Source organism: Uloborus diversus, chromosome 8 (assembly GCF_026930045.1).
Source record: "Uloborus diversus isolate 005 chromosome 8, Udiv.v.3.1, whole genome shotgun sequence".
In the NCBI taxonomy this organism is placed as follows: domain Eukaryota; kingdom Metazoa; phylum Arthropoda; class Arachnida; order Araneae; family Uloboridae; genus Uloborus; species Uloborus diversus.
In genome coordinates this window covers 93,266,998-93,291,448 of record NC_072738.1, presented here as the reverse complement: position 1 = coordinate 93,291,448, position 24,451 = coordinate 93,266,998, and the positions used below count along the sequence as shown (strand labels likewise).

Below are 24,451 nucleotides of genomic sequence, written 5' to 3'. Positions count from 1 at the left end.
ATAACCCATCTTTTCGAAACATATTTTTGCACTTTTCTGAAAGAATGTCGAGCTAATTTTAAAATCTTATTTTGTTTCAATTTTTTGTTAAAGTTTTCCATTTTGTAAAAATGCAGTTAAAAATCTTAAAGCATTACATTCTGATGTCTTTTGCCAAATCTGCCTTTTTTTTTTCTTTTCTTCGAAATATAATTAAAATCTTCAAGCTTTTCCTTAGTTTCTAACTAAAAAATTTATTATTCGCTTTATGTCAATAATATGTTTCAAATGTTTAAATAAATACCGAATTAAGTGTGAAACGGCCTTAAGGACCGTGATGGCCTGATCGGTAAGGACTCGGATTCGTAACTCGATGTCAGCCGGTCAAAGGTCCTCCGTGTTCATTAATGGCGACTGGGGCATGTTAAATGTGTCGTGATCACAAAGTACTCCAAGTTCCTATCCCAAATCAAAACTTGTGGGGGTGCTAGACGAGGGATTGCTCGGGTTCTGGTCTGGATTACAGAGCTGTCTTCAGGGCCCCATCCAACCAGTTAAACCGCATAGGTAATGGCAGGTACGGTGGACCCTGGAGTGAAAGGTCATAAGCCTTGCAATGAGTCTTTCTTTAACCTAAATATTTTCTTGAATCATACATAACAGAAGCTTTTAAACTTTAAAAAAATATAAAAAAGTACAGTAAACTCCCGATTATCCGCGGAATAGGGTGGCACTGTAACCGAGAATAAGCAAAATCACGGATAATCCGCAAATTCGTTATGCTGTTTGCGCATGGGCGAGCTTGCCACTTTGCCGTAGTCAGGCAGTTGATGAACGGACGTCTTAGAGAGAAGGCATTTATTTCTGACGTGGGCATTGATATGTTTTAATTTGAAGCCCACATTCCATTACCATTTAAATGTAAATTTGTGTATATAATTTTGTGTTGTGAAGTTTATTGAAAGCTCATTAGCAAAATTTTATTGATTAAGTTCATCAACCAAATATTACAGTCCACTAAAATATAATCGGCGACAAATGCTAATGTATGCAATAGCTTAAAAATATCGATAACAGTGATAAACATTTAAACTATATCTAAAACGATAAGAGTGTGTGTAAAAAATTTATATATAAAAACTAAAAAAGAATCGATTATTATTGCAAACGGATTACACACATATGCGAACAAATTTTGTAAACAGATTAACTGCAACAGATCGATTTAGGTTTCTCCAAAAACACATAGGGAAGGGGAGGGGAATTCTTGCACGACTGGCCTGGTCACTCGTTTGCGCACATAAATACCGTAAATCTAAAAATACGTAAATAGGGTGGAGCAATAGTGTAGATCTGAAGTAGCAAGTACTGATGTAAAAAATTCGAACTCCAATTATAGTCAGGTTTCAGTGATATTGGAAGGTTCGATTTCACTGAATAGGAGGGGTAAGAAATATAGAAATATCTAAAAATATATTTTGAACTTGATAAGTTAAAATATGCGCATTTATCCATTCAGTTTTTTTTTTCTTTTGAAAGTGTGTGTTCACTGTATGATGTTTCCAACGAAAAGTATTCCTTTTAATTTTTCTAAATAAATGAAGTTATAATCATCTTCAGAAACCAACAAAAATTACAAAATTTTAAAAATCTGGAAGAAATTTTAGGCTCCATCGTAAGACAAATTGTTACTCAGAGTTTATATAAAAAAAATGAGTGTAACATGACTTATTATGTATTATGGAATAACTAAAGGTATTATTTTAATCAACGGAGCGACCTGACACCCAAAGTTTGTCGAACCCTGGTCATCATGATCATATTATTATATTCTTTTAAAGTTTTCAAAGTTTCATATTCTTCATGCATCAACTAAAAATTTTTCAACTGGTGATTGTTTTACTTTTTCAAAAGTTATGCTATTATTTTCCTAAACAAACCAAGACATAGTCATCATATTTTTCACTTCTACTAAAGCAGAAAACTTTTTTTTCTTTTCTAAATTAGCTGCTGTTAATTCTTTAAAAAAGAAAGGAGCATTAAAACCATTTTAAAAACTTTACGGTGCCGCATTTTGTTTCTGTAACTATTGGTTGTTTTACTTTGTAAAAAGTGATTCTATTATTTTCTTAAGCATACGAAGATATCGTCATCATATTTACACTGTTAACAAATTCTAAGGAAGAATATATTTTTTATTTTGTTATTATTAAAAGGATTTCCATTTCAGGGGTCCATTTCAAAAACTTTACGGTTAATCTCTTTTTCGTGCTCTTTTTTTTTCAATTTATTTATTTATTTATTTTTAATAGGTATGTTTTTGAACTACAGCGATCTCTCGCTTATATGCGACCTCTGTTATACACGTTTTTCAGTAATGCACGATTTTATCACGGGCCTATCCAGTGATATAGGAAAACAATGTTAACTCTTGTTCATTTATACACGAAATCTAAATTGCACCTTTCGCTTATGTGCGATGAATTTTTTTTCAAGTTTTAGTTAAATCGCGTATTTACGCTTTGTTTATCGGAAGATTTATTCCCTTCCTGTTTTGTCTCTTGGAATGCATTCACACACCTTTATTTCATTGTTCGGATTCTTCAAAGAACGCGTTCTTTTTTGCACAGGTGCGCAATTGGGGGTGGAATTAGTCTTTTAATTGACATCAAGAGGGGAGAATGGGTTACATACAAAAAGGTTGACGTCACTAAAAATCGTGGTCAAGCGGTAAGCGTTGACGTAGCCTATCCAGGATTTTTTACATACGCGTAGACTATAGCTCTGATCACGTGACATTTTTCAGGTTTTGGGGAATTCGCTTACGTACTGTGTACAGTGTATAAAAATGACAAAACGTACAATTTCAAATTTTACATTTTTATTAAATTACAATGCATAAACAGAAATTACGTGCGTATTTATTCATTAGTATTCGTAGTGAACTATTAGTATTACTATAACAGATGTGAACTATTAGTATTACTATAACAGATGTGAACTAGTAGTATTACTATAACAGATGTGAACTCATTTCATTTAAGCTGACTTTTGAGTTTTTCACTTATGCGCGAATCTCACTAGTGCGCGAAAATTTCGTTGTCCCCTTTGGTCGCGTATAAGGAAAGGTCATTGTACTTAGTTTCCCCGAAAATAAGACTGGATCAAAGTAGTAATAAAAAAATAAGCCCTTGAATGATTATTTGGGTTCTTCAAATATTTGCCGGCAGCGGCCTCTAAAGACCATAAGACAAGGGCATGCAAGGTCGGATCTAACTTTTGGTTTTAAGAAGGAAGTGAAAGGCTGTTTGAATGTCGGAATAAAAGACAAGTTCTCCCTCGATTTACGTTCAAAAATATGATTATATTGAACCATATTGTTCATTCGTAACTGGTTTATTAAAAAAGAATCAATTTATTAAACATGAGTAAATATATTTCTTAAATTAAAATAAATGTATTTATTTTAAACCCAAACAATTGTGTTTTTTAAGCAGAATGAGCTTTTGAAGCTTGTTCAACTTTTTTATGTAGGGGAATATGGGACAAAGTGAAATAGTTAAGATGGCTGAGTTTTTTTTCAAAATGAACAAATCGGAATATTATTTTGAAAATTACAGTACATAAAGAAAGAACATTGCATTTTATAACTAAACTTGCGATGAAACTTTTTTTTTTTTGGCAGTAAATTTGAGTTTTCAAAAAAAGTTGAAAATTTTCACTTTTTTTTTCATGGGACAAAGTAAAAAATAAAATATTTTTCTTGTGAAATATTTTCTATTCGATTATAAAACATATTTTTGATCAAAAGGGTCAGTAAATAAAAGGTTGAATGAAAAATTGAAAAGATAAAGAAACAATAAACGAATAACTAAATAAATGAATCAATTAATATATGAAGAAAAGTGAATGAGCGAGTAAGAGAATGAATGAATAAGAAAGTACCTAAATGAATTAATAAATATGTGAATTACTAAATGAAGGAATGTAAATGAATAAATTAAAGAGATTGATATGAATGATTGAATGAGTAAATGAAACACACTATTTCACTTTGCCCCGTATGTACTTGACTATTTATACAATGTATTTAAAATACAAATAAGTTTAATATTGAGTAATTAATACTGCATTGAATATTAGGAAGTCTTAATTAATATTTAAAATGTTAATTACATTAACTTTATCATTTTATAGTTTAAAAAAAATGGTTTTTGACTCTTACAACAAAATACAATATGAGCATGAATTTCCAAAATTTGCCTGTATTACCAAATTCTTTAATCTTCGGCGGTATTTTTTTCCTGAGTGGAATAGACTGCATTGCATATGGTATTACTACATAGTTACAATAATACCAGATAGGTGGAGCTAAAAGCAAATCAAATATATCACCATTTCACTTTGCCCCGCTATTTCACTGTGCCCCATGTTCCCCTACATCAATTTTTGTAAATTAAAATTAAATTTAAAAAAAAACACACACACACACATTTCCTGAAAGTTCTTTTGTAACAGAAATTAATGCAAGACCGGGTCTAATCTTCGGAGAAACACGGTAGCAGCGGAGAAAGTAATCAAACTGTTTCGTTTTACTTTCGTATATTGGTACGATTTTTCTCCTAAATATATTTGCTATAACAAACTTTAATGTGTTTTAAATAGATTTCATTGAAAACAACGCATGTGCCTGAACTTTTTTCTAAACATTTCATTTCAATATTTTGTATTGTTAAAACAAAGTAAGTTAAAGCAATGATAGCACTTACTTTTGCGATTTTTTCAGCAGCCATGTTGACGTCACAGCGTGGGTTGAATTCGACAATCAGCGCTTGATTGAATTGAACAACCTCTAATCACAAGTATTTATTCCTTTAGGACACTTTATCACGTTTGAATCGGTATCCCTGAGATATCTGCGCATGCCCAGATATTCTGAGATTCATTTAATCAAGATAGATCCGTCATTGTATAGGAGCACGTGGTTGGAGGAAAATGTTCGAGCGCTAGGTCCTTATTTTTGACGTCAAAGGCAATCGGGGTTGTGAAATGGTTTTTCTAGAAAACTATCATGTTGGATAAATCATATTTTTGCTTGGTTTTGAGATAAAATATTTTGTTTTAAAATGTAGTCTTTGATATATAATTGCCGAATAAAAGAAATTGACGATAAGAAAAGAAATTACATGAAATGAACCTAAAGATAAAATGAATAAATATTTAGCATTTGCTCTTCTTTGCCCACATTGCAATGAAAAGCGATTTTCGGGGGGGGGGGGATCGAATACAAATTTAACTTGAATTTCAAATTTGAGTGATGAAATCAGTGGCGGTTGCCAGCCCCACTAAATCAGATGGCTGAGAGGGAATGTGGGGCAAAGTGAAATATTTAAGATAACTTACTTCTTCAAAATGAAAAATTGGAGAAAGTTTTTTGAAATTTACATTGCATAAGAAAGAATAATGCCTTTTTTATTAAACTTTCGTCGGAAAATTATTTTTATTTTCTAGCAATTAATTTGTACTTAGTAGGGTTTTTTTTTTTTTTTTTTCTTTTTTGTGAGGCAAAGTTAAAAATAAAATATTTTTCTTACAAAATGCTTTTTTTTTTTTTTTTTGCATCTGCATAAAATGATGAAATTAATTATTTCATTCCTAATTAAAAAATCCTCAGTTTTTGCGATATTCTCTTCTGAGTTTTTTGCTTATAAAGCTTACAGCGTTAATCAGCAGTTTATGTAATGCGTTTGCTATTGTTTTGCAAATCAGATGAAATCTGTTATTAGTGATTACAGCGTAACGCTGATACTTAAGGAATCAATCTTTATACATAAAAAAGTCTATCTTATGTGGAAAATATAAATTTCTATCATCTCTATTTAAATCAAACTAAGCTCAAAATAAAAGGTCGAAAATGAAGAATATATTAAAAGTTATGCATTTTTGCAGCTCCTGGAACAAGATAAAATAAAATTTAATTTTGCTCATTTTAATCAAAAGTTATCGAAACATTAAACTTTTTGCCACGATACTGGTTAACTTATCATTCTAACCCCTGCATTTTTTAGTTAAGTTAGACGTCCTCTTTAAAATAGAATAATTATTCAATTCGTCGAAACAGGGAAATGTGGAGCAAAGTGAAATGGCAAAATATTTTCAGTTTACAGCACTAACCCTCAATAATAGTTTAAATGATTTATTTAATGTGCAGTTAATTCGAGTTTTGGAAAACAAAACGTTTTATAGATCAAGGAAAATAATAAGTCATTTTTGAATTTGGTCCACATGTGAGTCAGTGAGAAACAAAGGTATTTAAGTGGCAAAAAAAAAAAAAAAAAAAAAAATGGAAATAACCAGTACAAATACTAGGTGAACCTCTTTTTCGTCTTGGACCAAGAGATTACTAGTGGCCCTGGTAGGTGCTGGTGTGTACAGCATGATTTAGAAGAAGAAAAAGATAATGAAACCCTACGTGGAAAGTTAAATTAAGCGCGTTTTACTCAAAACTTGAAAACGTCCACTTACAACTCTTTGCTTCTTACTGCCGCATATGTTGTAATATTTTATGGTTTGTAAAAACAAAATGTTTGTTTGTATAAAACAAACATTTTTTTTACAACAATAAAAATATTTTTTTTAATTAGCCTCTTAAGTGCTGATTGAGATCTACGGATGTCCAGCGCAAAGAGATCATTTAATCAATTTGAAATGTTTAATGCAATTTGTCAGGTGCACTTGAGGTGAAGTGAAATAGTCCATTACGCTTACTTATTCATTCATTGATTAATGCAGGAGCTTCCAAATTTTTCCGATTCACAGCACCTACTGAAGAATAGACTTTTCTGACAACTCCTACTCTATCTGTAATATATTAAGGTGGAGCGAAAAAAAATTTTTTTCAATAATTAATTTCTTGCGGTGTGTGATAGTTGCTCTATTAAATCAACATCCTAAATATAAAATATCTTTTAAAAATACTAGTATTTTATACTGTCAAAATAATGTTCAACATTTAAAAAAATCGAAGAAATTTTCATTTATCAGAATATTTTTTCCTTTTTTTTTCAATAATTATTTTTGTCCGGAGTGGAAAAGTTGTTTTATGAAATAAACATCCCGAATATAAAATATCTTTTAAAATATTAATATTTAATACTGTCACAATAATGTTAATCATTTTACAAAATCATAGAAATTGCCAATTTTTAGATACATTGGTTGAATGGTTGTTTAATGGTTATACTTAGTCACATTGACAACAATAATTGAAATATTTTCTCATACTGGTCTGTATTGTGTTTTGGTGCTAAAGTGACGTTTGTTTGTGTGACTGCAAACAAGTTTTAATAAAGTCATCCCGCCTGGAAGGTCCACAAACCGAAGCAGACGTTTCGGTTACTAATTTTACACACCTTTCAGTGGCTTGATTGTGACAAGGGAATAGCTTGATATTGGATATTATGATATTATTTGTAGTTTGTGGATTCTTGATGCACTCTGAAATAACTTGATCATCCAACTCTGGTTAACAGTGACTCAGTGACTGTCACATTAGCCCAATTTATTATATCAATGTAGTCAGTAGCTTCTAGTTGAACCTAGGAATTTCAAATGTACGAATGATATTCTTTGAAGGCTTCATTACCTGCCGTGCCTTTAAAATTCTGCGCAATGCCAAAACTTGTGTGTCCTGCCTGTCATCAGCTAACATAGCAATAAGAATGTTTTCGGAATGCCCAAAAAATCCGTTTTGTTGAATTACTGGATCGATGACCGCTTTTAATGAGTTTGGTAAATTCCGCGAATATATGGTTTTATGCAAATTCTTAGCTACGAAGATACATAATGGCTGAGTCTTAATTGAAAACCACATAGGTGCATAAACTTAAATTATGAAAGATGCTAGAATCATTAAATTTTCAGGAGGTGCAGTCGAGAAAATGTAACGTCGTAGAATTCTATTCCCCACTGTAAGCCAACGAGAATATACAGTAAAACCTGTAAAGTTGACCACCTTTGTAAGTTGACCACCTGTATAAGTTGACCGCTTTTGTCAGGAACGGAATTAGTCCTATCTTATATAATGAAAGAAAACCTCTGTAACTTGACCACCTCTCTATGTTGACCACCTGTCTATCTTGACCACTAATATACACCAGCTTTGGTTTGGAGTATCGTAAAAAACCCTTCGTAAGTTGACCACTTGGCAAAAGCATTAGATTGTACTAAAAGTTTATTCAGTTATGCATCAAATAAGCAACTAGGCATTAAAAAAAAAAAAAAAAGAACAATGAATATTTATGTTTTTATCGAAAAACATTGGGCTTATATTATGTCCCAGAAAATGCGCCAAACTTCATTAAGGCGTTATTTTGTTGAAAAGTAGATTACCATTGTTACAAATGTACAAGAAAAAATCAAATGAAGAATTTAAGTCACTTTTGACTTGTTATGAATTTTTAGGAATTGTTAATGTCAAGTTAGTAGTATTTCATAAGTAATGAGACCTTTTTTCGTCGGTCGATTTACAGAAATTTTAAATTTATTTGATAATTTACGCGTCATTCTGGTAAATAATCTCTGAAAATATTTAAAAATATTTTTACTTTTTGTTTTAAAGTAATTTTCAACAATGAAAGTGAGTTTAAAGTATTCCAATTAGTTAAAAAATGAATGCATAGGGCAAGAAATAACAAAAAAAAAAGTTTTCGTTACTACCCTCTATAAGTTGACCACCTGTCTAAGTTGACCACCTAAGTACTGCACCGCAAGTGGTCAACTTACACAGGTTTCACTGTACTAGCTTGCCGGGGTTTCTTTTAGACAGACCTTCAGAACAAGATTCAGAATTAATTGCTTCACATATTTCCAACAAATAGAGTTGGTCTATGCTTAAGTTTTTTTATTGGTAATTTTCGGGAGAGTACAACACATCTTTTTAAAAAATACAACCGGAAGATGTTCACTGTCTTTCAGGAATTTACCAACAGGTCCTGTAAAACTTTGAGGTCCACTTGTAGTACCGTCAAGGTGTTCGAAAATGTGGCGCAGAATAAGCTCGTTCGCATGCAGTTGACAAATAAACCAGTGAAATGGTCTTTCAAATTTCGTTTCCAGAATTCAAATGACACCTTCTTGTACTCCAGTATTAACCGCCGTTCCTTCACTGCCAATAACAACAATTTTACGGTTATCAATATTATTTCTTGTTAAAAAGTTTTGTAGTTCTTTACTTACAATTATTGCCTTTCCAGTGCTTAAGGAAAGATGACCCATATACTCAGACTCTGGTTCCTTTATCAAGCTTATATGCTCCTCTAATAAAACTTTTCTCCTTGAGTCCTTCATGAAAAGAGTTTCATCTTTACGGATATCAAAATATAAACCTATTAGATTCGATATCAATCAAGGCTGTATTACTTAACAGAGCTCTTTCTTTTTGTCTGGATCGTCTAATTTTACTTCTGTCCACAACTTTCGATAAGTCACTTTGAGAAACGAAGTCAATATTTTGAAGTGTAGCAGAGACAATCGCTGCTCCAGATCTGTGTGAAATGTTGTACCTATCTAAAGTTTTAGCTACCACAGAACACTCCTTTAAACCGATATTAGTCTGTGATGTATTCGGTTCAGTTTCTTGATATGTTTCATTTGAACAACGTTCCATTTTCTTTCTTACTGATGGACATGTGCTGCTGCTGATGGAAGGAATAGACATAGTATTTTTTTCCTGAAATAAATCAAATTTCTTCTTTCGATTTATTCCATCAAGGTTTTTCTTTGTTGATTTAACATCTATGTTGCCAATGGTCATCTTTTGGTCAGTGCGTTGATCAAGCAAAAAATTTCTTTCTGCAATTAGTATTTTTCGCAGTGTTTCACAGTTAAAAGAGTCAAAAGTTTCACACTTGCATGTTGCTATGTCAAAAAGGGACTTGCCATTTTCTCAGATTAATTTTATCTTATCACAATTACCTTTAACATTTTTTCTTGATGCATACGCTTTTAATAAGTTTCTATACTTATTTTGATATGCTTTAATCTTTTTCACTATCTCCACGATTGTTTATAATCGGAATTGAAGCTAACTGCCATTGTTTCATCACCTTCTCGGCAAATTTCTTCACATGTGTCACTAACTAGGTTCTTGTATTGTTTTGGTTTGCTACGGCTTTTCCACACGTAACACAACATTATATCTTCATAAGTAGGTAAACAATTAATTGGTAAATCGCACCCATGTCCAAAAACTGGGCACACAATTTGCTTCTTAACAACGACATTACATCGCTTAAACACAATTCAACCATTGAAATAATTACTGCTGCTTAGACTAGCGAAACAACTTGGAATAAAGTGAAATCCGTTTTATAGGAAATTATTCAACGGAAACAAATACTCTAAAACACGTGACTTCCAGTCAAAAGTCCACAGCTCAGACAGCTGGCAAGAGGAAGGGGGGGGGAGGCTGTTTGCACAACACTGGAGGCTAGGAGGTGTGGATAACAGGAAGGGAAAATAAAAATTGGAAATTACCATATTTCTATGTTTTTGTTTCATGGTTTTGAGGTAGTATTAAATAATAATATTTTTAAAAGATATTTTATATTCAGAGTGTTTATTTCATAGAACAACTTTTCCACACCCGCCAAAAATGATTATTGAAAAAAAAAATATTGGAAAAAAATATGAAAAATGGTAATTTCTATGATTTTGTAAAATGTTTAACGTTGGTGAGACAGCATTAAATATTGATATTTTTAAAAAATATTTCATATTCAGGATGTTGATTTGATAGAGCAACTATCCCACGCCGCCCCAATTTAATTTGAATTTAAAAAAAAATTAACAGAGAGGACCGCTCCACCCTATTATATATAGGGGGGACTGTGGAGGTTTGACCACACGGGAGGGTTGTCCCACCCCGACATTTTCATATTTAAACACATTTGTAACTGGTGAGCACCGGAGGGCAGCTAAATCAAAAACTGTTTCCCTTTTTTAGCCAATATGAAGTACAATTAAGAAGAAATCACGTGTAATAGCTTTTCACGCAAAAAAAAAAAAAATAAATAAATAAATAAATAAATAAAATTTTTCGTTGCAAGTTCATTTCCTCTGTGCGATTTGCCATTCACTTTTGCAAAAGTAAGTTGCATTTTCTATATACTCTGTTTAATGTGCTAAAAGCCTGTATACTTTTAAAATTTACAATTTATATTAATACGTTTTTTATTATATTTTCTAAAAAGGCAATTATGAGAGGTTTAACCCACGTCAGTTACGAGAGGTTTGACCCGGGTGAAAACTCCCTATTTAATTTCGTTTGATGGGGTAACTTTTAAAAAATACACTTTATTTTATTTGTTTTAAGTAAGACTGTGTTTAGTTCAAATGAAATAAATGTCGCTCTTAAATTGTAATTAAAGTCACTTTACATTCTGATCAAACTAAATACAACTGAAATTTGCTTTTCTACTTTGGTTAGTATACTTATTAAGATATTTAACCCACGTAGGCCCTTATTAATCCAATTCACAATTCGTAACACCTGAACGTAACCTGTCAAAGCTGAGATAGAAAAAAATGCATAATATGAAAAAGAGTAAAAAAAAATGTCTAAAAATCTTTTTAAAAAGCAAATAGTAAAACGAAGATTACACTTGTGTTCAAACAGTGAGTAGAAACGTGAAATATTCTCGTTCTATTAAAAAAAAAATTGTGGTTTTTCTTTTGATGTAATTGTTGCTTGTATCATATAACAGCCATAAATCAGACATATTTACATTTCAGTATAGTTTTTATAACTTTTAACCTCTGTTGGTCAAACCTCCGTTATAGTGGGTCAAACCTCCCTCAAGTTGGGAGGTTTAACCCAGTTTGCACACTCTTGAAAAATCGTAAATAAAAAAATAATTTATAATTTAAATAAAAAAACAGCAGTGTAAAAAGTTGTTCAGATGTATTTCCTTTCAAGAAAAGTCAAATGGGAATTTTTCTTATAGAAACTTAAAAAAAAGAAAAAACCTTTGTAAAAATTGTAAAAAGTGGCTCAAACCTCCCAAGTTTCCCCTACATATATTGATACCATGAACATCTCGCTGCACCCGTCGCCTCTTCCTACGGCACACCAGGGCGCCGCAGCACCCAGTTTGAGAACCCTAAGATTAATGCATTTATATTGCTTGATATAGTAATTTAATTATTAATCCATTCAATTACTTACTTATTCATTCACTATTTTATTCAATCATTTATTTTTTCTTATAATTAAATTTATTTATTCATTTATTATTTTCTTATTTATTCATTTACTCAGTAGTTTGCTTCATTATTTATTCATTTATTCGTATATTGCTTCGTTATTTATTCTTTTTTTTTCATTCATTCGGCGAAAAATATTTTTAATAACCAAATGAAAATTATTCCATTGTCAATATATTTCATTTTTCACTTTGCCCCATACAAAAAAAAAGTAAAATGTTTCTTTTTGTTTTTTTGAACGTACAAACTCACCAATAAAAATTTAAAAAATAATACTTCATTCACTTTTCTTATTAAATGCATTGTTTTTTCTTTATGTACAAAACAAGTTTTCAGTTTGCTGACTTTTAAACAGGTAAGTAATCTTAACTATTAAACTTTGTGCCACACTCTCACTCCATACAAAATACATGAAGAAAAAACATACATAAAAAAATATCCTGAATGAGCTATTTTCTGCATAATAAAACATAAAGAATCGTTGACAAATCTCTCTTTACATTTTCTACTTTTGAATGTATTGTTGGCTCCTATTGAAATAAGCATCTTTTTTTCCCTTTTGAATACTGATATTTCGTGTTAAATTGTGCAGTTACTTGCGGTGCTCATTCTCTTACATAGTATATAAACGTTTATTTGAAGGCATTTTTAGTTAAGATTAAACTATATTTTGAACTTATATTGTTTTATTTTTCTTTGAAATCTAATTGCTTACATTAACAACTTCAAAACGTTTTAATGCTAATAGTACTTACAATAATTACTTCGATACGTTTTATGTTATTTTAGTGCAAAGCTGAAATTGCAATGTAATGTTTTGTTTCGAATGGAAGTTCAACATTGTGTATAAGTTAACTGAATTAAAATATTCTATAAAAACATTTATCGATAAATAAATATCATATGTTTCAAATTTGGCAAGAATACTGAATGTTAAAACATGTAATCTATTTTATGATGGATATAATTACTTTTTGCGCAACTCTTCGAAAAAGACAACTTACGAAGATAAATGAAAATCATTTAATGGAGTTTTCATTAAAAATGTTGCAACATGAAAGAACAAGAAAAATTTGAGCGGCAGTCTGAGCTCAAACTCCGCCCTTACTTTCCAAGATACGCCTGTTGTAATCATTTTCGTTAAGGCTAAAAAGGTTCGCCAATATCACCAGTAAATAAATTAAATTATAATGCTTGTGATGATTTTTATCAAAGAGATTAGGTCTATCACTAACAGATCTTGTCAACAACAGATTTTAATTTAATTCATGAAGAATGTTGGTTTTAACTTGAACTTTTGCAAGGGTTTAATTGGAAAGGAGGGAACTTTGTTCCTGTACTTCTATTCTATGTGACTTTTTACATATCAGTCTATTCATGTAGGAACAATAAGTTCAGAATCATTTTGGGCGGCTTCAGTTTTTCTTTTATTTGAAGCTAGAAAGTCGCTCGTCAAGGTGTGACGGGTGAAAATCGCTTCTACATTTGAACGAAGTAATTGCCTGTTTGGTGATATTTTGGTAGTTGACACTTGAACCCTAACTCCAGTGGATTAACACTAAACTCTAGTGAATAGCGTTCGTTGATGACTACTTTTTCGTTTTTTTATTTTCCTAAAATAAAAGTCTAACCAGTAAAGCAGTTAAGATACCGAATACAGTTCATTCTCGTCAAAATACAGCATTTCCCGGCATGTCAAACATTACCAAAAAATATTATCAAATTATCACGCCTTCAGATCAGGAGTGTTACTCGATCATTCGCTATTATATATATGAAGATTAGAAGCTTTAAATAGTCAAAGTATTTTACCGCACTCAAAATACCATATTTTCTTTCATGTCTTGCTTGAATGTTAAAGTTACAATTTTAAGGCTGTAACAGAAACAGGGACACCCCTGTAGGAGGGCTCGGGAGGTAACTCGGACACCTCAAAAAATTTCCTCATTCGTAGGCTTGCCAGACGTTCCAGTTTGACCGGGACATTCCCGGTTTTCAGGTAAAATCCCGGTGTTCCGGCCGGTTTACTTCACGTCCCAGTAAAAGATAACTATGGTTACAGCTGACCAAAAGTGTCTAAAAATAATTAATGATGAAGGATTATTTAGGATACTTACTGTGTCACTTGAAACATTGACTTAAAAAATTAATATCGGATTAGCTTGTAAGATTTTTAATCCAAGATTAAAAGAAAAATTCATCATTCAAAATGTTTCTTTACTAAAGTATAATTTATTAATATAGACTGGGCTTATTAATATCACTGGCATTCCGGTGTCCCGGTTGAACATTTCAGAAATCTGGCAAGCCTACTCAATCGGCAAATTTTGCCTGATGATTCAGTAAATTTGGAGACATAATTGCAATATAGCAATTTTTGAGTTACCGAATATCCCTTTTGCTTTAGATGCACGATGCATCTATGTGTACATAACCGTATTTTATCATTCGGCAAAATTTGTATTTTCATTCAGCGAATTAAGAGTTTCAGCCCTCTGAAAAATTCAAATTTGGAGCGCCCCTGAACAGAAATACCAGTACATATACTTTTAAAATACTTTTTTAGAGCTTTTTTTAAATAAAAATTTTGCTACAAACAAGTCATAGCAATCTGAAACATCTGTCTTTTAAATAACGCCATAAATGAAATTTTGAAAAATTAATTGACCGCTATCATGAGCTTCTAAAGGCGTCTACTCCATCAATTTATCTGAAATTTAATTCATGTTTTTCTTGAGCATGTCTTACTTTAGCCATTCCCAAATCAGACATATCGTTGCCTCAGAGCAACAGTAAGATAAAGAATACCATAAATAAAACAAAGATATCTTACTGTTGCTCTAAGGTGACGAATAGGTATTTTTAAAAGTTGAACAATTCATAAAATAGGATCTGGTGGGGAAAGTGGGCGATGGGGTAAGGTGGTCATAAAGCAAATAAATGGATATATATTCGAAATAAATGAAAGAATTAGGGTACATTCTTTATCTTGGATTTTAAAAATTAGGGACTATATTCTGAAATCAAAGTTTTATTACTGGCAGTATTTTATTTCGTGAAAAAAATTGTTTTGTGTGCACAAGAAACATTTTAAAATCTAAACACCTCTTTTAACTTCTTTGTAAAATTTTGTTTGTTAAACCTTTTAGCATATTGATTGTGCAGGCAGCATCCCGGATGCCTCTAGAACACGTCTGCATAAGCAGCTAAGCTGGATTCATTTTACATAATACTAGTGTTACCCGCACGGCTTTGCCCGTAGTAGAAAATTAAAAGGTCATTTGGTTCGCCTGTATATTTACAAATAATGGATGATGAATTTCTTGCTAATTTCCTATGCTCATTTGCTCGCCCAAGTTACGGTTCCACGTTATGATAATTTCATAATCTACTCTTACACGTTATGATAATTTGCTGGGTAAAATGTTCTTAAAATTGTAATAGAAAAAGAACAAAATCGAATTTTCGAAACATCGCTTCTAGGTGCACACCCCCATGCTACAAACTAACTTTGTGCCTTTAGAGATTATTCAGACGCTATCTTTAATATATTCTTAAAGAAACAAAGCATGGAAAATTATCATATCTTTCTGATGATATAGATGAGATCCGGGAGTGAAACATGATTAAAGTTCTTGATGAGCCAACTTTTGACCATAGTTGACCATCAAAAATTTATTTGAATAAAGCTAATTTCTTCAAAAGAACTAGGTGTGTTGAGCATTAAAAATATTACGGTTATTTATGATGGTTTTATATCAATTGTTTTAACTGTGACCACTTTACCCCACCTCGGGTGAGTCATTAACACACATTAAAAAGAAAATGTAATTAAGTTATTTAAATCAATTTGTTTTCTTCCGAAAATTCAGAGCAACATGTTCTTTATTAATGCTATGTAAAATAACGAACAAAAAAAATTGAAGTTTAAAAAAAAAATCCTGTACTTATTATTTACCTAAGTTGAAAAACATGCATTTTATGACCACTTTACCCCACCAGACCCTATAGAGTATAAAAAATTGAACTTCAAAGGAATTAAAACTAATTTAATTTAAGTGAATGTAATTTAGTAATTAATGTTAAGTACTTTCAATGTTGTTTAGAGTAAAAACGTGCTCATGTGGGCATCACATGACTTCTTTTTACGCCAATTTAATGATAATAGCGCCTTGGAGTAAGCAAGGAAACAATAAATATTTTCACCCATAGTTTCTTGCGAACCGAAGCAAAAAACGTTTTACACACATTTATTTCCCCATAATTGGAAATTTCAATGTGCTTCAGTGGTTAACTCTTTAAATATCACCAACATTGGTCAAATTAAAACCAAATTAAAAAATTTTAAAAAAAGCCAAATTTTTCGCAAAGTTGGCAAACAAACTTGGCGGCCAAAAGCTTGACGATATATCGCCAAGTGTTTGACAAATTATAACACCACTTGAGTTAGCATTGAAACTAACAATGATCCCCACCCCCTTAAAAAGGTGTAAAAGACCCCTTTAAGAACATCCGAATGCAATCAACAGGGAAGGTGCACAACTAAACCCCACTAGGAGTCTATGTACCAAATTTCAACTTTCTAGGACATACCGTTTTGAATTATGCGAGATACATATGCACATACGTACATACACACATACGCACATACATACGTACATACGGACATCGCGAGAAAAATCGTTGTAATTAACTCGGGGATTGTCAAAATGGATACTTCGGGTGTCTGTATGTTCCTAGGCATATATCCACGTGTGGTCGGGTCGAAAAAAAACTTAACATACATTCGGGATTGGGAATTAATATTGGAAATTAAGGCCGATTTTCAAGTGAAAATTTTTCCGCGAATACAATACTTCCTTTTTTGTAAATGAAAGTAAAAAAACATGGATAAAATTCAATAAACAAATACTACCGATAAATAGATTGTGCTATAGATACTTGCAACTTTAGTATTCATCAAACGCCACGTTTTGGTAAAATTACGATTAATTTTACCAAAAAGTGATATTTTCATTTATTTTAAAAGGTTTTCTATAGTTGAAAGCTGTTTGTCTTTCTGAAACGAATCGATCCAAATTTTTCAGAAACATTTACCACCTTCTAAATCTTTTAGGAATATTTCGCAGCTGCTAACTCACAGCTAGAAGATATGTTTACTGCTGGGAGTAGTCACGTTTCGCAATAAATTTGCAGGCTGCGTGAAAAATATTTTACACTGTGGGTAGCCGGCTTCTTCCGTAAATTGAACCACAAATCAAGATTCAAGTTACGTGAGCGACATTTAAGAATAAAACAGCTTGTTTTTGCTGGTAGTTCCCTGACAAAACTTACTTTTTCCCATTTCGTTTTCACTGGAGGTGAAAAACTGATGGTAAGGTCAACAATTTTTAGTGTATCTTTGAGGTTTAAAAGAACGGTGGCTGGAGATTGTAATGCAATCAACCAGCCTTGAAAAACAGATTTAGTTGATGTTCCGCGGTGAACGTTTTACTATTCAATTTTCATTAAAAAAATAAAAACATAAATGTCGGACCCCTGTTTTGATCAGAAATTATATTCATCCGCTAACACTAAAAATATTTATTTTAGGGGAGGGGGGAATTACGAAAAAAATTGGTTTTGCTAGCTGAAAATTTCGCGAATTTCATATGAACAGCACAGACAGTTGATTACACATAAAAAAGTTCAATTATTTCGCGAGGCACAAATATTCGCGACTACGACGGGTTTCGAGAAAACTAAAGCAATAAAGCCCCCTGAAAATAAGTGCTTTTAAAGTAGTCGGAGAACGGGAAAAACAGAGTGTCTTGAAAATGTTTGGCGGTTTTACAAATTTTTAACAAAAGAAAGGTTGAGATATTTTTTAAAAATGCAGAAAGTTTTTGAGACAAGTTATAAATTTTTCCTCCCAGAATTTCCGGTTTTAGTTCAAACATTTTCCACTGCATGATGGCACTGCATGCAGAAAAGCATAATTCAAAGGAAACGAATCGAAAATTACCACACAGTTTTTTACATTTTTTAATTGATTAAATTACATATAATGTTTTCAAAGTGTCTATCATCGGTTCAATTACTTCTCAATAAGCTTGAATGAGTTGTGGAAAAAGATTTTTTACGTATTTAATCCTTCAGATGAGCGAGGTATAATTTGTTTCTAGAAATCAACTTGGAATGTTAAAAAGAGATAATGTTAAATAAGAGAAAATTGATTAGATGCTAGAATTTTGGTGTTGGTATATGGGGACTCCGGCTCGTTTAGTTCTGGACGGAACTTCTTGTTTAAGCAACTTATTTTTTAAAGCTTTGCTCTGACATTTTGGAATTAATAAACTATTCATAATACATCTGTGGCTGATTTAACTTAGCTCCTTTTATAGGCACAAAGCATAATTTGTTATCCTTCCCTTAAGACGATTTAAGACCTGTTTCAAGTGATGCGCCGATTTGCATAAATTTCATTCTTTTCTTATCAAGTGCTAGATTTTATTGCTCTTTTTATCGTGACTGATGGCTGGAAGAAAAGGCGTTCAATTCAAGGTCAATGTTTTTTATATTACTAAGCGGTTTCTTATGCAGAATAAGTGCTTTCGTATTCATTGGTGGTAATTTAACGCCATTTTATTTAACATTGTAACACGTAAAATGTTGTTCTGTGATCTGCAATCTCAGTTGATTAGCGTAAAATTAAAATGCTCTGATGATGATCGCAAATGGAAGTTGTTAAGGTTCCAAAATGAAAATATAAATGGAAAAAAGAATATGCTTTTCTTCTTGTTATGAAAATCAAAGAAAATACAAAATTGAAGAGCAATGTGAAAGAAATTTAAACTTAAACACAGATGCCGAAAATGGCGAAGTTTCTTCTAAAAATGCTAGTAAATGCACAAATTATTAGAATCATTATGTTAAACATTGTAATAACTCATGAAATCAACTATTTTTAGCAAAAAGTTTGAATACAATTAATTAACTTCAAAACACCCTTAACTGACTTCGAGAACACTTTAAAATTTATGAGAAGTTCAAAATGTGAGTTGTAACTTGTAAAAGGAAAAACTTCTGCGCGTTTGTTGAAGTGCGTTCAAAAAAAAAAAAAAAATAGACTTAACATTTACGAAATGAATTCAATTTATAAGCTGTAATTAAAGTGCGTTTTAGAAGAGATTCCCATTGCCCCAAACGCTTAAAGCTTTGAATACGGAAAAACAAAGTTTTGAAATGTTGAGAGACAATAAAAATACGCTCACAGAAAATAGACAAAGGAAGACATATGCTAGAGGTTAATGTTGCAATACGTACAAGTAGGTTCTATAAATTGTGATTTTTTTCAAATTCTTTTGTTGTCACACTCATGCTGAGCTTTAATTAACAAAATTTGAAGCTTTCATACAAATAAAGCGAAGTATGAATAACCAAATAGTTGAGAAAACATAATGTGACATAAAAGTGTTGCGAGGGAAATATACATTTTAATTCTGCTGTTTAAGATGTTTACTGAATCTTTCGTGTAAAAAAGCCAAAAAAAGAGGGGGGGGGGATAATAATAATAATAATAATAAGGGATGTTATTGTTTTGTGTGTTAATACTTTTGGTTTCCTTGTTACAAAAAAAAAGTTATTTTCTTTTGACATTAGTATTGAAATGCGAAAGAAAATGACATAATATGTCTCGAGTTTTGTCTTTTGTTTTGGTAGTAAAATCAACAAAATTGTGAGCAAATTTCGAAACTTCTTTTCATTTCATCTTGCTCACTCATATAATTTGATTTGGACAGTGGTTTTAAAGTTGAACTGAATCCTTTTTCTAATAAAACAAATATTGAGAATTGTTTTTTATATTATTAATGTTCCTGCTTGCATAACACAATAACCACAGTTTGATAACGATTTTGTTCCTTGCAAAACAGTAGTTTTTAATTTTGTTATTTGAATTTTGTGTACCCTATTTGCTATGGCGCTACCACAGCTGTTATGCAAAGAAAGTCTTTTTAGTTTTTACCACTATGCTAATTAGAACGATAGAATTTTAAAAACATTATTTTTCTCTCGCTAAAAGATACAATTTTGTAATAAGATTACAAAAATGTGTCCACTAACAGATCATATCAGAAACGAACACTGATTACGTGTTGAAACCATTGTTTTTTCAAGAAAAAGGGGAAAGTTTAGAAGATCTTTTGCTCATTAGGCTGATGAAAACAAACTCTCAGGAAAAAACTCAAAATAATCATGAATTTTCAATTTATTCAACATTTAATAATTATTGAAAAAGTGGACTCTCTCTTTCTCTTCTGGACTCTTACTCTTTCTCAATTTCTTTTGAATTTTTATGACTTTACATGAGCTTACACCACTAAAAAACTCAATTTATTTTGAAGCTACATAATACTAATAAAACGCAAACGTGTATCACAAATTTGGTTATCAAACTTTTTGTAGCTTTGAAGTCATAATTATTTTCAACGAACTCGGAAACAATATTTAACTACACAAAAAAGGTAGTTAATGACATTCACTTCATGATGTGTGCCAGTGTTAACAAAAAATGAAGTGTTAACAAAGCTTATCAGTGGTTAACAAAAAATGCGCCAAAACTCGAAGAATAAGGGAATGACTCCTAAAGTTAATTTTATTCATCAATTAACAAGCAAAATCATGCTAATAACGGTTTAAAACACAAAATCTGCTTTAACAACTTAATCTCATTACAGAAACTTAATTAACTTGAACATAAACTAAAACTCATTAATTTCACCACTTTAAAGAAAATAGGTTAAAATATGAGCACTAAATAAAGTTGACATCTCAAATAATTCTGTTAATCCAGCAAACGCATGAAGTGAGATTTTCTACTTTCGCTGACTAATGAAAGATATTTGATTCTATTCCACCATTTATTTCATTTGTTTTTGAAAGGAGTTTTGGTAGGATATCGAGGCTACACTCTTTAGTTCGTGTTTTCGTTTTCACTGCAAGTCGGATCCTGACTTACGCGAGGGATGCGTTCCAAGACCCCTCGCGCAAGTCAAAATTCAGTGTTGTGGAACAACATATGTTCAGAAAGTTTTTATAAGCAAACTCAATTATTTCAGACATGTGTTAACACCCCTCAAATCGTTTAAAACCATTTTTTAACTATATATTACCGTATCTTTTACAAAGAACTGACTTTTTACTATATTTTAGAAAAAGCGTTCTACTATTTAACATAAATTACTGTTGTGAAGCTCAAAATCAATGATCAATGAGAGACATGAATTAAAACAGTACGGTTATTACCATTAAGTACATTACTGCATTATAATAGCACTAAACGATAGATATCGTAAATTTTAAAATGATAACTTTTAAAATGATAAAGATGATGGTTTATGCAGTGTGGGAACAACCGTCTTTCTGGCCTTTTTAAGCCACAATGAAAGCAGCTTTCAGTTTCATGATGTTTGTATTTTGTTCAGACACTACTCTGCGAACTTCAGTATTAAAACTAAGTTCTGAACTTTTACAGATTTCTTTTTATTGACTTGTACGTATCGAAGATTCACTTATATCCAATTGTCGTGCTACCTTCGAAGCACTTTTTAATTGTTCAAGCATATCGAGAATCTTGACCTTATCTTCAATGGTCAGAAACTTTCTCTTTTTCTTTCCACTTTCCCTAACTTTAGTGGAAAAAACTACTCACAAAATTATGAAATATGGCAAACGAAACAATACGTTTTTGATCCTTTTTTTTTGAGAAGTTTCTAATATAAGTATTCCGGTATCACGTTTTAAAAAACACCAAATATCGGACTGCGTTTGTATTCCGGTAATGCAATTACAAGATACAATTTATGAATGGATATAAAATACCGCAAATTTTAGCTCACATTCAAGTGAAAGAAATTTCAAAAACAGTTTTGAAAACTTTTTTGTTTCTTTTTCTCTCATAAAACATGGCTAAACGGAAATTTTTTTCAACACAAAAAAGTACTTCGCATTAAACTTTTCTCAATGTATTTTGTTTTGGCATTATTTCGGTAAAACTTCATTAAGTGAATGCATATTTTTTACCAACTATAAGTCGTAATGTCGCAAGTTTTATTTTCAGCTCTTTTCAATGCCACCACGCTTAAAAAATCAACCCTTGCTCTTGCCTGAATCACGACGCCGTTTCCGTCAGACGGTTTGTCTAGTTTTAACCGAGATGTCGTGCTTATTTGTGAACTTTTAATGCTTTGTAAACTTGACATTTGGCAAAAGTACGTGATGTTATGTTTGTCTTCCAGCCTACGCAGGAAATGTATGTCAGTCTTTTCGTTTACTTTCGTGTTTCTCATTTATTAGCCAAAAAGGTTTCAAGTTTTCACAATCTTGATCCATGAAAAAGTAACAATATTTTATTCTATATTCATATTTTACTTTTCAGACTGTAATCGTTCCCAAATTTTTTGAAGTCGTGTCACACTTTGAAGAAATAAAAAAAATTCTGGACATTCGAGAAAATATTTTGAGACACCTAATAAACGGTGTTTTTTTTTTTTTTTTTTTTTTTAGAGGTATAGAACTTTAAGTCGCGAACACTGTTTGATATGCGGACCATTTTGATAGTTGTCACTTGCTTTGTGTTTAGTTTGGTTTGCCATTTTATCATGAATAGACAACAGGACGGTGCAACACGCCACACAGTGCGTGTCACAATTGATTTATTGAAAGAAACTTTCGGTGAGCGAATAATTTCGCTTAATGGACCCGTGAATTGGCCTGCGAGATCATGCGATTCAACTACACTGGACTATTTTTTGTGGGGCTGTGTGAAGGCTCAGGTCTACACCGATAAGCCACAGACGATTGACGCCTTGGACAAGAACATTCGCCACATATCACTCACATACGGCCCCCCATTGCTGCAAAAAGTGATAGAAAATTGGACTTCCCGATTAGACGTTCTCCGAGCCAGCCGAAGTGGCCATATACCAGAAATCACATTTAAATAAAAATGGCAAAGAATAATCTTTCGAATAAAGCCAAATTCGTGGTGATTTATATCATTTAACGGTGTTTTATTTGAACCTAAGTTCTATACCTCTAAAAAAAACACCCTTTATTTAAAAATAGCATTTATTTGCAAAAATCAACTAAGATACGGATACATCCATGCTCGTGATTTAAAATTTTTCCGGGAGAGTGAGAGAGAGGTAAAAAACGTATGCTAAATGAATATTATTTCAAAAACAATAAAAAATACTACCACTTGTGTGAAAATACCTTGGTTCCTCAATGTAAGAGGTTCATTGCCCTCTTCTGACAATTCTAAATGACGGACCTGGATAAAGCAGCTAAAGCACAAAAAAGCCTTGCAACTAAATTAGCAAAAAAACTGAAGTATCAAAAAATTGTAAACATAAAACTTCATATGATTAGTCATCTTGTTTTAAGAACCAAACTTGCTTGTGGTTATATTAAAAAAACAAAACTGCACTTTAAGGCAGTGAGTTGTTTTAGAAATGTTTGTTTTCAACTTCGCGAAAAGCTTGTTTGGCGTTGGAAGCTTAAAACAACCTTAAAAGGCATTTAATTGGCTTATTTTATAAGAAACTCCATTTAGCCACACACACACATTTACTTTGTGAACAATATCTTATTTTTCTCGAACTTCAGCTTATGATGTTTTTCTTAAATACCATTACAACGCTTTTTTCCTTTTTTTATCGTTACAGGCTTTTTCATTAAAGCTGTCTTTATTAAGTTATATCGTATTAATAAATAATAATTTTATTAATGAATAAGTTGAACGGTAGTTTTAACAACATGTTTTTACATAACAATAAGGATACTTACTGTCAACTGCAATGACATCAATATTTTTTTTTTAAATTTTTTCTTTCTTTTAAAAATAGGCAAGAAAAAAAGCAAAAATTAAACAATCCTATCCGAAAAATATTTTCTTACGATGGAAGAAAATGGAAATTTCATTCTTTCGGGTGGGATATTTTTCATGTCCATTTTCACTTTGCAAGAATTTAAAACTTAGGCTTATAATTCAAATACATTTGAATGTAAAGAACCATTAGCTAACTAAAAAAACTTTTTGAATTTTATAAACAGTGTATGGAACATTATCATGAAGCATTATTTTCGTTGCCAGTGTTATCTGATACTGAAACACCATATTTCACAAGTTTTACGTTTCATGTTTTCTCCCTACCATAACTCAAAC

General features: G+C 31.5%; 1 protein-coding gene across 1 annotated transcript in view; it reads right to left on the bottom strand.

Moving 5' to 3' along the window:
• The window catches only part of LOC129227816 (N-acetylneuraminate lyase-like), a 53,981-nt gene extending 49,126 nt beyond the window's left edge, over positions 1–4,855 (bottom strand). The window contains exon 1 of the mRNA XM_054862429.1: positions 4,749–4,855. Coding sequence (XP_054718404.1) covers positions 4,749–4,772 — 24 coding nt within the window. The 5' untranslated portion in view covers positions 4,773–4,855. The remainder of the gene's footprint in view (positions 1–4,748) is intronic.
• Positions 4,856–24,451: the final 19,596 nt, after the last annotated feature.